Source organism: Sphaeramia orbicularis, chromosome 3 (assembly GCF_902148855.1).
Source record: "Sphaeramia orbicularis chromosome 3, fSphaOr1.1, whole genome shotgun sequence".
Taxonomy (NCBI): domain Eukaryota; kingdom Metazoa; phylum Chordata; class Actinopteri; order Kurtiformes; family Apogonidae; genus Sphaeramia; species Sphaeramia orbicularis.
The window spans coordinates 47,115,815-47,130,369 of NC_043959.1; the positions used below are offsets into that span (position 1 = coordinate 47,115,815).

Genomic DNA, 14,555 nt, shown 5'->3' on the forward strand with positions numbered 1-14,555 from the left:
GAACGATATAAAAAATAAACAGGGTGATCAGTACTGTAAAAACCTCCCACCAAAGTGGCACAATACCCAACAAAGCACTAAATAACATCACTGATGAACATCTTCCTGACCACAGGAAGTGGCTGAAGCTGTGACAATAAAAGGAGAGGGCTGATAAAACAGAGAGGGGTGATTTCAACAGCCAATGCAATACTCACCACAGGATTAGCAGGATATTCTTCTCCTGTTGAAGTCTGGGCGCTTCCTCTACGACTGGAATGGCTTGAGTTACTAGCGTGATCCTGCAAAACACAGGAAAAGATGTTAAGGACAACGATGATCATTAGGCCATTAATGTGTATTTACTTGCCCTCTCTCTCACTGAAACCTCATGGTTCACATTAATCTCACTATGTGTCTCTGTAACAAGAACCGTATGCTGCTCAGAAAGTGACTCACCGTCTGGGAGGTGCGCTGCTCTCCAGCTGTGGCCCCTGAAATGTGCATGTTGCTCATATCATCACAGAATGAGAGGAACTCCATGGGCGGGTGTGGTGGAGGTGATGAGATCTGGTTACTGCTGTGGTACAAGGTGGACTCATCTTCAGTGATGATTTCCCAGCTCTAGAAGATAAGCTCAGTCAGATTTCTCTGTTTGAAAAGATATTGTAGGCTACTATACTTTCAATTTAATAATAATCACTGACATTTAACAGTGTAGTGTCCAGGGAGGAAGAGCAAAAACTGCCTTTCTACAACTACAAATGAAACATCTGGTTTCAATTACACACCAACCATAATGTGATAATAAGAAAAACAGCTGAACCTGTGTAAATACTGGACCATCATCAGTAAAGGACAACTGGTTAAATTGGAGCAAATAACAGACAATCCCCATTTCTACAAAAACTGTAGATTGTGATAATTACAATTGTCTTAACTGAATGTCACCAAATATTCAATTATGAAAACCTGATGTCATGTCTTGAATATTTTTTTCTCTCTTTTTGATTGGAAAATATGTAATTTTATTTCCTCTGAAAAGAAAAACTTTCTATTCACCGGAGGAGAAAGAAAACAATTAAGGACTGAACAAAATTCTAACTACCATAACAACTATACCTCAGGAGACTCCCGTGTGGTGTTCTCATCGTGGTCTGAGATCTGTCTGCGTGTGATAAAAGAATGCTCGGCATCCACATTATTGATCAGTCTTTGCGTTTCTAAATCACTGTCTCTGTTTAGGAGACAAAAACACATAGAAAATGTCTTATTATCAGTACTGAAAGCATTTCATAAAGAAAGTAACAAAGCTGATGTTGCAAACTTACTGCATGGTGGGTCGCTGCCACTGTGTGGTTCTGCTTTCATGGTTGACATAGTAGGTTCTTCCCAGGTTGTCCTGCCGCTCCTCCCAGCCAGGGGGCAGAGCAGGAAGCAGCTGGCTTTGTCTGGGACCTGACATGTCCTGACCCTCCAGAAACTCCCAACCAGGCTGCACAACATCAACAAATGTTTATAAGAGTACACAGGCAGGACAACACTGCGTCCTAATGTCAGCAGTTTAACTGCACATTAGAAAGAAACCTGGCAACCAGACGGAACCCTATGGACTGGGACTAGGACTAAAGCTCTGAGTGTGACTTTCAGTGTCCAAACAAGTTTTGGTTTCATGAACATTTTCTTTTTTTTTTTGACACTTTGTTTTTATTACTTATTTATCATTTTGCAATACAGAAAATAACAAACAACAATCAGCAACAGAAAATAGTCACAATCTCATAGTAATGACAATTTAGGTTACAGTTATGAAATAGCAATCAAGTTACCTAATTAATTTAATTTTTAGGGCAGCAGTTCATATAGCATTCATGAACATTTTCATTAATATACAATGATATAATAAAATATAATGATTTACACATGCATTTGTAAGTGGAACAGATTCATGGTGATTGAGCATTCAGCATTTTCTTGTGAAACAGTGATGTTGTAAAACACTTGGCAAGTTGCCTTAATTTGTGCTTGGGTTTGGCAATTAAGATGTTTACATACAAAACACCACAGACCTGATCTTAGAAGCTGATGCAAGGTGAAAAAAAATTATGATTTAAATGCCTCAAAGCCAGCCTTCACAACCTTATTTTGATTATATACAAAAATGTAGAGGGTCCACAGTATTTTGGAGAACAGTGAGTGATAATTTGTTGCTAGACAAACACTGGTTAAACTTACATCTGTGTCCTCAGTCTGATCTGCAGGTTCCTGGTCTGAACCTGAGTCTTTTGGCAGGTATGTCATTTTGAGACGCAGATGACCCTTGACTCTAGACTTATGGCTGCATTAGAATGACAAAAAAAAAATTCTCTTGAAAAAGGAAATGATGGAGTCAGAGCAAATGTTTAAAACAAATTATAAACATGGTCCAAATTATTGCCCCATGTTGATGTGTGCCAAAATAAGTAAAAATGAATGTAAAAACAGGAAAAGACAAAATATTAAACCATGAAATCATGCCAACCTTCGTGGATGAAGCAGAAAATCCTTGAATGTATATGGCCTTTCTGTATTAGGATTTTCTGTCTGAGAAAAAAAAAACATAAAAAGAAAGGCTTAAACACTTATAGCTGCATACATAAATCTACTACGTGACACTGTATCTTATTTAGGGATAGCATTACATGAAATGATGGTGACAGTGTACCATGAGGACTAATTTGTGGGTGTTGTATTTATAATAAAACAAAAGCAGGAACATAACATAAACATGACAGAGTGTGTTTCCAAAACTATAGACAATGAAGTGGAACAGACACTAGAATAGGGGTGCTCATATTTATATTTACACAGTCACATGGGTGAGTACTGTAAAACAAACTACATCCAACTCATGTCAACTAAAACAAGTCACAGACATCAGTACATAAAGTTCAAAGATTTCCAGAAAGTGTTCTCGAACAGGCGACAACTCACCGGTATCTGATTTAAAGGGACGTCCACCTGTCCCAGAAAGTCATCACGTGTCTGACAGGGAAAGAGAGACACATAGATGTCAGGATCATGACAGTATTAACTCCTCCCGCACACAGCTGACTGGCCTAGACATGTTCTGATATTCAGATGTCTTTGAAGGAATGAGAACCGCTATATTATTCCCACAAGACCACGCAGTGTGAATGTGTTACCCACACTGATTTGTTTAGTGGTATTTTGCCTCTAACTAGGTCTTCCATGAAACCTTAAAATTAGTTTTCTAGGCCTATTTTTTCAGAGACCAGTTCTTAAACTACTAGATTTTTATGACAAATAGAGATGGTGATTATGTTTTATCTTAAAAACAAAAAAAGTATAATGCACTAATTTCCTGTTTGAAACAATTAGTCATTTGATTTGATGTATCTCCTGAATATGTGACCTACATAGAAATGTGTTTATCACCTCACAACCAGTGGCTGTGCTGTGTTTGCTGGAGACTCAGCCCAAAAATAAAGTACCATTTGTCAGATAAATTGTCTTTGCTTTAAATACTTCACGCGTTCATGAATGCCTTTAAGGCGGTTGCTGTAGGCAGTGGGCTAAAAGGCAAACGCACTGTGCTGTTGGAGTCAGCTTTGTGACCAAATTAACACCCACAGCAGGTCAAACTGTCTTACAGCAGTACAGTGTGTTTATGTGAACAAATATAGATGGAGGCCTCCTTCCTCCTGCCCTTGCAGCAGCCAAAAAAGCAGATAAGTCGAGGTTAAAAGAAAGGCTACATGGACACTATCAAAACATACCTGAGTAACCTTTACACACAGTCTCATATGCTCCGTAATTATGTCCTTTGTACTTAATAATTAAAGACTTTAACCTCAGTGGCAGAATCCTTTAATCTATCATGTGAAACTGTAGCTGAACAAAGTGGACATTGTACAGTATGTCTTAGAAAGGTATTAGGTGCCCAAAAACAGTAATTATAATGCCATTCTGTCCGTCAAATCAAAGGCGATGTACTTAAATTCCCTTTTTCACTGTCATAATCCAATACCCAATGATATGAAGTTTATTATCAGATAACAATGTTGCACAAAGCCCAGTAATTTAATGTTGTTATTCTTTTGAAATCTGTGAGCTGCTTCTAAGGTTGCATTGCATTTTGAGAATACACTTTGCACACAGTGACAGCGCAGTCAAGGTTGCACTGCCAGGCCTAATGGAAAGTTTGCTAGTATTTTAATTATTTATCATTTATATGGTCCCTTCCAACAGCAAGTGTATTGGTGGTTTACAAAAATGTGTTTTATGTCTTCTTAACATTATGCAGTTCCATTTCTTTAACCCACCTGTATTCATGTATACAGTATTTACCGAGAAAATTAGTAAACAGAGAATTGTAGAAAATGCAGAGTTTTTTAAAAACAATTGAATATGTAGTGACATTTCTAAACTTCGGCATTACTTATGCAGTCGATCCACATGGATGATCCAATAACGTTTCCCTAAACTCCTAACTTTATTAAAGTACTCCAGCACAGTTCCCGTATCCGACAGTATCTGTTTGAATTTTTATTTAGCTCTTTCCTGACTATTGTTCAGACTGTCTTTTAACCCTTAGCGCTGAGACACTATTAGGTTTTAATCTGTGGTCTTTTTTATCGCTGTGTATTGTATCATTGATTTATGCATTTTTATGGTATTTGACTAAACTGTTTCTATCTCATAATTTAATCATGCTTTTAGATGTGAAGCACTTTGGTCTTCTTCATGTTGTTGTAAAGTACTATATAAATAAACTTGATTGACTGATTGATTGTGGTGTTTAATGTCATGATGATTACTTATAATAAAAAGCTTCAGAGAGTTTGAGTAATTCTTTAAGGAAATAAAGTCAAAATTTTCTGATTCCAGGTTCTCAAATATTATTATTTTATGCTTTTCTCCTCCTTTGTAATAGTACACTGAATTGTTTAGTGGACAACAAGAAATATGAGGATATTATTTTGAGCTTTGTGAAACATTCTGTAACTTTTTATATTCCTAACAATTACTCAATTAATCAATAATATAACCTACAAATTAATAAAAAAAATGAAAACAATTACATCCCTAAAATATAGACAAATGCTTCTCTGGAGGTCATCTTCACCTCTGTCATGACCTCATTTCACCTCCATTACAGCTACAGTGCATTAAGGCTTCAGCCACAGAGATAATTTTGTCACTTTGAGAGATCAAACTACATTTCTCAATACAGCTCGTAATATCTTTTAATGCTCAGCTAAAATCCTCTGAACTACACAGACAATCGCAGACAAGTTGTATATATGATCTTCTGTTGAATAAACTTGACTCAGTACTCAGCCCGCTGGTTTGACAAGTCACAAAGGTCACTTCTAGATCTGCCACAAACAAACCATACAGAGTGGAATGGCCTCTGTCCACTGGGAGTTTCTTGGATTTAGGATGAGGGACGCTCTGTCAGGCAGTTTAACAGTGGAAGAATACGCTTTGAACACATGAAAACACTATCAAAACTCTGCCCAGGATCCTGCGGTAAATGCTGAATATGGACCATCTCCGAATACTCATCAGACATTTAATACAAGTCATTTTTACATGTGAAAATAAGCAGTGCTGATAATGTATGATGTTGCCGAACTGCAAAAATATGGTTATTATGGTATCTGTGGAGCATGCTCATTGATATTCATCTTTATACAAAAGCAACAAACTAGTTTTTACAAATGGACAACAGCTTATGAAATGTACAAATCTGAAAATCTGATACAAAAATTCTGAAGCAGGCAAACAAAGAGTCTTTATATAAACTCTTGATCCGATAAACTAATAATGATGTCACATCTTGGAAATATATAGAGGGGAATAAAAGACACCAAGAGGAGACAAAAAGACTGAAAGCTGGACTCTATGGTCTGCATGTGTCAGTCATGATGATGTTAAGTTAAACCTGTATAATGAGATGGAGAAGTCATGTTTTCAGAGAACATTTGTGGTCATTGGACTTGTTCAGTACATAAACCAGAAAGAGGTCACATTTTTCCACAGTACTCGTATTGGGTCCATCCCCTTCACAAACAATGTACTAGCAGTCAAATACAGACACTCAGTAAAGGGATGTTCTTACTGAAATAGATACACAATTTTGTTCCCTAGAAAAGTATTTTTTGGCAATTGCTACTAAACACACTGATTTTCTTTTACTTATTTATGTCCAAAAAAATTAAGAAAGAATTAGACAAAATACACAAATTATGTGTGCTCATAACACTTTGACATATGACACAGCAGAGCAATTTTCTTCATTGTGTTATGTGGGTAGAGCTAGTTGTTCATTAACTGATGATATAAGTGTGTGGGTTAGAAGGGCATTGCAGATAAGAACAGCAGACGTAAAAATACTGTAAAAAAAAAAAAAAAAAAAATCCATTGTGTCATTTCAAATATGATAAACTTGATTAACACAGACATACTGAAATCCAAATCTTTGTCTTATTATTTTGCTTTAAAAGCTCTTCATATTCCTGACTGAAGCAACATGATGAACGCAAATACAACATTTTGATTCTGACAGAATAACAAAAACAACGGACTGTTTGCAAGGATAACATTATTGTAGCTAATTATTGTAATTTTTAAAAATGGTACAAAAGAAGAACAGAGGTTTTTTCAACCTGTTAGGCAGCCACACTACAGTGAAAAAAACCTAAACAAGTCAGATACACTACACGTTTCTTCTAGAGCATTTTGTGTCATGCTATAGAGTGGGGGCTGACTTTTTGTGGGCAGAGGCACCATGTAATATCTGTTTCAGACTTCTAAGAAGATGTGTGATGTGACACTAGACTAGGCATGAATTAAGGTGAATAAACATCAAAGCTCAAGAGCAAACTGAGTGTACTTGATACTTGCTTTAATTAGTAACTGGTGGTGCTTAAGGGACATTTTAAAGTACGGAAATGAAATCTATATTTACAAAAGCATTTATTTAGACCTGTAAAGTTAAATGTACTTGCTAATTACCAGTGGAGACCTTCTTACTTGACAACCTGCTAAATGTGTGTGTGTGTGTGTGTGTGTGTGTGTGTGTGTGTATATGTGTGTATGGTAAGGAGGGGGGTCCGACAACTGATACTTCACAAACACTGCCTGGCAGGGGGACCCATAGGGAAGGGAACACACCATCCTTTTACTGGGAATGGCTCACACTCCCATCCAGCCTACATTACATGACCCCTACTACACACACACACACACCATGTCCACAGATGGCTGTCATGACAGTGCGCTGCTCTAGTATCATGCTGTTAAATTTGAATCCACGGGACTGGGCAGTGCTACAGACCACCAGACTATCTGGAGTCAGGGGGAGTATTTCAGAGGCACTTTATTTTTATCAGCAAGGGGTACAGCTTTTCCCACCGCTAAAATTAGCTTGGCTAAATACTTAAGACGATTACTCATAGCGTTAACAGAATAATAAAAATGGAAAACTATTTCATAATTAATGTAAATTCAAACACTAACAAACAAATAGACTCAACAGCCAAAAGATGGACAACTTTATCATATCATTTATGATTTCTTGGAACCCAAAATGTAAATGGATTTACTGTAATGTAACCGGAAACTGCTGAATGTTTGTCCACATTGGGCTTGTTAATTGCATGACTTAGCTGCAGCTAACTTCTCAGTTACTGAATGTAGCTCTGTCTTGTGAGGAGCCTAATGGCTGACTCTAAGTAAACAACAGTTCTGAAGACTTTAAATCTGAATGCTGTTTATAGAGCAATACGGGTATAAGCAATGATAAGATTCATATTTATATACAGCAATGAGCAGTATTCATGCCAACCCAATAAAGTAGGTATTTTATCCTGTACATATAAAACCAAAAGTCCAAGTGGTGTCATTTGAGCTGCCAAAGCAAAGCAGAATGGAATCCACTTGAACCAGTTGAACAACATAGAAGCACAGTGAAGCTTTGTAGGGCACTTTGTGATCAGACATTGTCCAAAAACCCTTACATCATTGTGAACTCTTGGACATGACAATCTTTTCCTTGTGAGCATGAAGAGGGATAATTCTGAGAATCACTCACCTTAATATTACGACATTGGCTCTTAGACGGATTACTCCCTTTGAGGATTGTATTTGCATCGGCAACAGTATTAGGTAATTTAGCTGGGCAACAAGGAGACAGATGAATGTGCACATGTGGAGAGCATGGACTGGTGAGCTTTGGATTCGAAACATGACATGAAATTCCAGTATTAGCATACGGCACCTCAAGGGAAAAGCTCCTTTGAATAGCACGATGACAATGGTTTTCTTGGCCTTTTCCTGTTGAACTCAATTTATGGTTTTTCTCTGAAGGTTTAACTGAAGAGAACAAGCAGGCAGAGGTACTGCGATAAAGTTTTTTGTGAGGGTCATGTTCACCCTCAGGATGCGCGCCTTGGTGAGGAGACTCTGGATATTCCACATTGACTGTAGCTGTGGTTGTAGCTCCTTTCCCAGATATGATTGGTCTCTGGTGGGCAAAGTGCAGCAGCACACAGCTGGAGTGACGGTTTGATCTGTCCAGTGCTGGTGGATGTTCCATTACTTTACTAATGTTCTCCATTTTGCACTTTGGTTCATCCTGTAAAGGAACATTAAAATGCACCATATGTTTAGTGTCCCTACACTCAGCTGAACAGCTTCCTTTTGGAAGACGGTGACCACTGACTGCCATGGTGATGGACCCTTGACAAGTCACTTCCTCATCCTCTTGAGAGGACTCGCTTGCTGGTGCCTGGAGAGATGACTGATGAGAACCCTTTGCTAGTGTGAGAGCGGGTAGAGCTACTGGGCTTTCTGGAGATGCAGGTGGTGTGCTGCAGGGGCTCTTCGGAAATATAACCAAGGAGGAACACCGTCTCAACGGAACCTTGGTCTTGCAGCAGAATAGACTCCTCTCCTGGATAGTCCTGTGTTTTTCTGAAGCCTCTGGCTCAAAGATGCTGTTGCTGCTGCAATATCCAGCGTCACTGGCCATGCTGCTGCTGCATGAGCCTCCGTCAGAGCCAGTACCTGCTCCTCCTTCACTTCCTCCTGGTTCTCCATCCTCTACACTGCCATCCACGTCCCCACTTGGCTTTCCACAGGGCTGCAGTGAGATCTGCAGAATGCTCTTCTTATTACATCCTCCAGTATTAACCCTTGGTATAAGCACTGAAGAGTATCGCTGTAAATTACTATAATCTGGTGACAGAGGAGTCACCTTCAAGTGTACTGAATTGTGCGCCAGACTCTCTGCGGGGCTACGAGCTGACACACTAACTCCAGTCTCCTCACCATGGCTGCTGAGGCTCTCTGACAGAGGGTCCGTGTTGCTTCTCCTTGACGCAAAGTGCAAGCGGAGCCGACGTGCCATTCGTTTAACTCTCTAATCCCTGCAGTGCCAGTGAGTTCTGCATGATAACTTGCTGGTAGGAAAAAAGACAAGCAAAGCAACTGCTCCGAGTTCTGCTCTGTGATCACAATCATTAGCGGCTGTACATTGCCAAAATAGCTCTGGTGACAACCTACATTCCTGTCCAGGCTGATCTCAGCTTTTAGTCAGAGGAGGTCACTGGTTCTGTTTGGAGACATGACCCAAACATACGACCTTTGAAACTAGAGCAATCTCTAAGGTTCTGCCCCTTTAGGAAACTTCCAACTGTAAGTGCAAAACAAATCATACTAAAACAGAGGACAAAGTATCACTGCTGATCTGCTTCATCAACTTTGCAGGTTAACTGCATCTCCTTCCAGATAACTGTCTTAACGCCATGTGTCATTTCGAGTCTTCTGAATCCTGTTTACCCCTTTGAGAGAAAGGCAACAACATGGTAGCTCACTACGTTGCATCTTGGGCAGAAGCTCCGGTAAACTGTGTCTCAGGCGAGTCACTTAAGACTACTTCCTGCTGCTGCTATGCTTCTAATGTTTCTGCTGCTCTGTGCCCCCACAAATATTTTTACCCACCACTATTAAATTACAGGAAATCAAAGGAAATGGCTTTCAACATAATTCTACGACAAACTGAGGAGTGGGTTGCAAAATCGCACATCATGCAACAAAACCTCACAGGCCTTGGAAATATGAGGGAAAATGTCTTCCCAAATGCCATCAAACTTACAGAAAGAATGCCAACACCAAAGCACAAATAATTTAACCACATAGAGACAGAAGTACAGTAACCTTTAACATACTATGTCACTGTCTACAGAAGATAGAAGTAGATAAGGACAAGAAAGGACTGTGAGAACGTTGACAGTGACTTGACACCAGTTATATGACACCTCATGTAACAGTCAGGGCTGGTCTGATTTCCTGTCCATGGCTGTTGACAGTCCCATTTATTAAAAGATGACCTATTGTGAGCCAGGATGACCTATTTTTGGGCATTACTCTGCAACCAAATCACTTTCAGTATAATGTGTAATAGTAGGAAGTGCAGCCAGAATGAAGACATGATTCACTCAGATCTCTGGTGGAAGTCATCATCTGTTTACAGGAAACCATGTGTTTAGCCATTAATCACTCATCCCACCAGCAGCATTACTACTAATGTAACAATAGCAGGCAGAGTACAACCAGACCATAAGAGCAACAAAGGCAGACAATAGAAAGCCAAGTCATGTGATTTTAAGAGGCCAATAATATTAATGTTAATTATTAAAATAAACCTGGCCCCAATATCAACAAAAGAACATTTCACAGACTATTGGTATAAGGATATTAAGTAACAACAAAACTGCAATAACTACATTTCCAACAGTCCATTCAATATTGTATTTAAGTACAGAGAGGTACTGGAACCTTATGTACTTTAAGCATATTTGTCTCTTGTATTGTATGCATATGTTTTTATAAAACGTGAGTCTGGATTTTTCAGTGCAACCCAAATCTACCTATAGGTGCAAATAAAATAACCCAAACATAATTTAAAGTTAAATTGTCTGGGAGTAAAAACAATCAGACAGTTAGAAAGGCATTTTAGAATGGCTTTTAGAGCTCCAAAGGGGAAGGAAAGTCAGACTAAACCAATCCTGGAGTCCTACAGATGGCTGGTCAGGTTTTAGAGCATGATACCACAAGTCCTTTTTCCTCAAAACACTACACAGTAAATAAAATCATCCGAAAGAAACTGAAAGTCTATATTTTCTAATTTACTAGCTGCTTTTGATTCAGTACCAATCCCACTGGACACTGGGCAGTGCATGTCTTCATCATTCATGTTTAAAACCCCAAATTCAGAGGATAATCAGGCTAGATCTGACCAACTGTAAAGTTCTGGACTACATTTTCAATTATTTACACAAAAACGTAGTGCATAGTTCAATACTACTGCTGAATAATATCCCAAGTTTTGTATCTACTCTTTTTGCACAGCTCTTTAATCAGTTTAATCAGTGTTAAACATTTTCTCCCCACTAGATCCATGACATCCTCTAATCAAATGGGTTGTAAACATCACAGTAACATCTACTTATGCAATCTCTTCAAAAATGCAACGGCCTGCTACACAGACATTACATGAATGTGATGACTGAAAAGAATTTTAGTAAGTATATGATTTTTTTTGCCTCTGAAAGAGTAATCAATAGATGACCAATGAGGGGATAAGACACCAGTGTGTAACTGTAGTCTCTCCTGGTATCAGGTGCGCTAATTCATTATCCTCCTTCACAGCTGAACCTGCTCAGGAACCAACAGAAGAGCTAAACTCTGAACAAACTGTACATTTTTCACAGACTCTACACTACAGTTTACTCCAGATTTACTGTCCTGAGAGTGGTGCTAATGTCTAAAAGACCTCACAGTTTTATTCCAAAAGGAGGAAGGAAATTATGATAAATTTTGATAGGTCTTGATATCAGGTTAGCAAACTCGAAATTTCAATCTCTGATGACAATGAAAACTGTCTTCTGTTCTGTGTGGAGTTTACATGTTCATCCCATGTCTGTATAGTTTCTCTCCCGGTACTCCTCCTTCCTCCCGCAGTCCAAAGTCGTGTACCTACTCTAAATTGCCCTTAAGTGTGAATGTGAGAGTGCATAGTTGTTTGTATGTCAGCCCTTTGATGAGTCGGTCCAGGGCCCCCTCAACCCTACCTAATGAGTAAATTTTAAAGAATATTTACAAGTAGATTTAGAGATATATTCCCACATATCAAAAATCACAAGTGTCTTGTGTTCTCATTTTTGTGTGTGTGAAACTCGCAGGGAAACACACACACACACGCATTCATAGTGTGGACACACCCTCTAAAACTCTACAAAATCTACCTGGAGCATGACAAGGCAGAGCTAAGTCTGTCACACCCAGGTTTGTCTAATCATGTGACTGTAAACCAGTGGGATAACCACACGTTCCAGAAGCATCCAGCTAAGCTGACCTCAGCCTGGCACATAAGAAGTGCAAAGTTTTAAAGAAAAACTAAATTCTTGTGTTAAAACTGAACTGAATGACAGCATTTACAATGTTTATCATTTGTACTATGGGATAAATCCATACACATAATCAAGCTGGAACAATTCATACCAACAGTGACAAGACAGAGGGAGTGGAATAAAACAAGCATGTGATCTTAGCAGCTGGAGGAAAAGGTAATTGGTTATAAAAGTCTGTGTGACACATACACTCACACTGAGAATCTTGCTGCTGCTTTTTATAATTATGAAGCAGACTCTACCAGTAGGACAGGTTGATGGAGAGGTCGAGGCAGGTAAAGATTTGCCCAAACACATCATAACTGAAAGGCAAATAAAGAGCTAGCTCTACCAAAATTAATCCACAAATAATCATTCAGGTAACAGTAGTCTGACTTCAAGTAAAACTTTTCATTTGTGGTTTTAGTTCAGGGTTTTATGTTGGCCACAAATCAGTTCTGCAAACTATGTTAACTGTGTTGAATTGTCTTGTATTGTATTATATTGTATGGTACAAAATAGAATTTTTCCCTTGTGTTATAATAGTATAACAGGTGCACACCTATCTGTCTTTAAAGTGTTTTTTTTTTTTTAAGAACCCCATCCCTATTAAAAGGGGAAAAAAATATGCTTTGTGTTTTCTACTGTGTTTTGGTAACACTTAGAAATTTTGTTAATTTTACTAATGTTTAGGGTTAGTTTCAACTGAGATATTATTGAGAGTATACAGATATATGTTCATTAAACTACAAAACATAGATATAACTGAAATTTCTGAAAACAATGGCAACAAAAGTGAATACATCTATATAGCACAGTCACAATTTATGTTATACAGTGCATTCATTCTTGTGTCCGTGAGCATATTAGTTTCAGTTCTCTTTTTTACTGCAAATGCAGTAAGTATAGGTGTGAAGTGAAAATCTATAACTCATATGCTTTGTAATGACATTAGATAAAAATGTGTGAAAATGTGCTTTTCCTGGGGGGACCACCAAAGGCCCAAAACCCATGATCACACGTCCAGTACCCATACCAGAAGCCTTGATAAAATGCTGCCAATTTGACAATATCAACACTAAACCAATCACTATACTGTAATAAGTGAGAGATGACAATATGTCATCTGTGTCATTTGTGAAAGGATATTTGGTTGGGTGCTTTGGGGCTGGTCATTGGCTAATTTATGGTGGCAATGACTGTGCAGTTTGACTCCTCAGAGCCATCAGGTGTCTGAGGCCTGCTGTGCATCAAGCCAGCATGAAACTGGGTCAGCTGCTCAACTGATATCATCTTGCAACCACGGGTCTCCTAAATGCTTTTCAATAGCTGTGCACAATGTTACACTAACTGCGTAATCAGTAAGAGTAGACTGGCATTCATATTCACAACATATCCTCTTTGCAGCTCTACAACCTCATGCAACAACACATACTGCATGAAACCTCAGCTCTTACAAAACTACTGCTAAACAAAACCATATGCAATGCCTTCCACAACATTCAGTGACATACCATCTCTTCATGTAGTATCTTCATCAGTTCTGTGGTATTAAAACCACACAGTGTTATGGTAGCCAGATTTACCCGTATTTACAGCTCTGAATAACAACGTATCTCAGTTGAACAATAATATTGCATGTTTCATGGCAAAATAAGGGCAGCGATGAGTCTGACAGGATGACAAACTGGAGTACCCTTATCGGAGTTGTTTGGACATAAATGTGTTTTATAGTATGTATGTACACATATGGAAACTTAAACAGGATGATGAATTTGTAAAATGTCTGTTTGTAGCTCTGAATAGTTTTATTTTCTTAAATTTACACACTCTCGTTATTCTATTTCCAGGCATAAACATTTTGGAGTGTGTCCAGTATGCTGAATGTGTTACTACTATAAGTTAGGACATGTCCGTCTGCAGCAAACCGACTTTTAACTGACATCACATATCTTTCTCAGTATCAGCAAGCTTAAGAGTAAAAAGCTCAGTGTTTCAGCACAACACAGGGGACAAAATGAAATAAAAATAAGCATCAACAAAGTCTGAAAATGAACTAAAGCTATTAGATTGTATAGTTTACCGGTGTGAAATTAAACTAGCGATCAATCTTAC

At 38.4% G+C, this 14,555-nt stretch overlaps 1 protein-coding gene across 1 annotated transcript in view; it reads right to left on the minus strand.

The window, feature by feature from the left end:
* The window catches only part of nedd4a (NEDD4 E3 ubiquitin protein ligase a), a 28,018-nt gene that overhangs the window by 8,436 nt on the left and 5,027 nt on the right, over positions 1-14,555 (minus strand). The window contains exons 6-12 of the mRNA XM_030128159.1: positions 2,953-3,003; positions 2,501-2,562; positions 2,215-2,317; positions 1,311-1,474; positions 1,102-1,216; positions 439-603; positions 198-281 (exon numbers count right to left, since the gene is read on the minus strand). Of these exons, the coding sequence (XP_029984019.1) occupies positions 198-281; positions 439-603; positions 1,102-1,216; positions 1,311-1,474; positions 2,215-2,317; positions 2,501-2,562; positions 2,953-3,003 (744 nt within the window). The remainder of the gene's footprint in view (positions 1-197; positions 282-438; positions 604-1,101; positions 1,217-1,310; positions 1,475-2,214; positions 2,318-2,500; positions 2,563-2,952; positions 3,004-14,555) is intronic.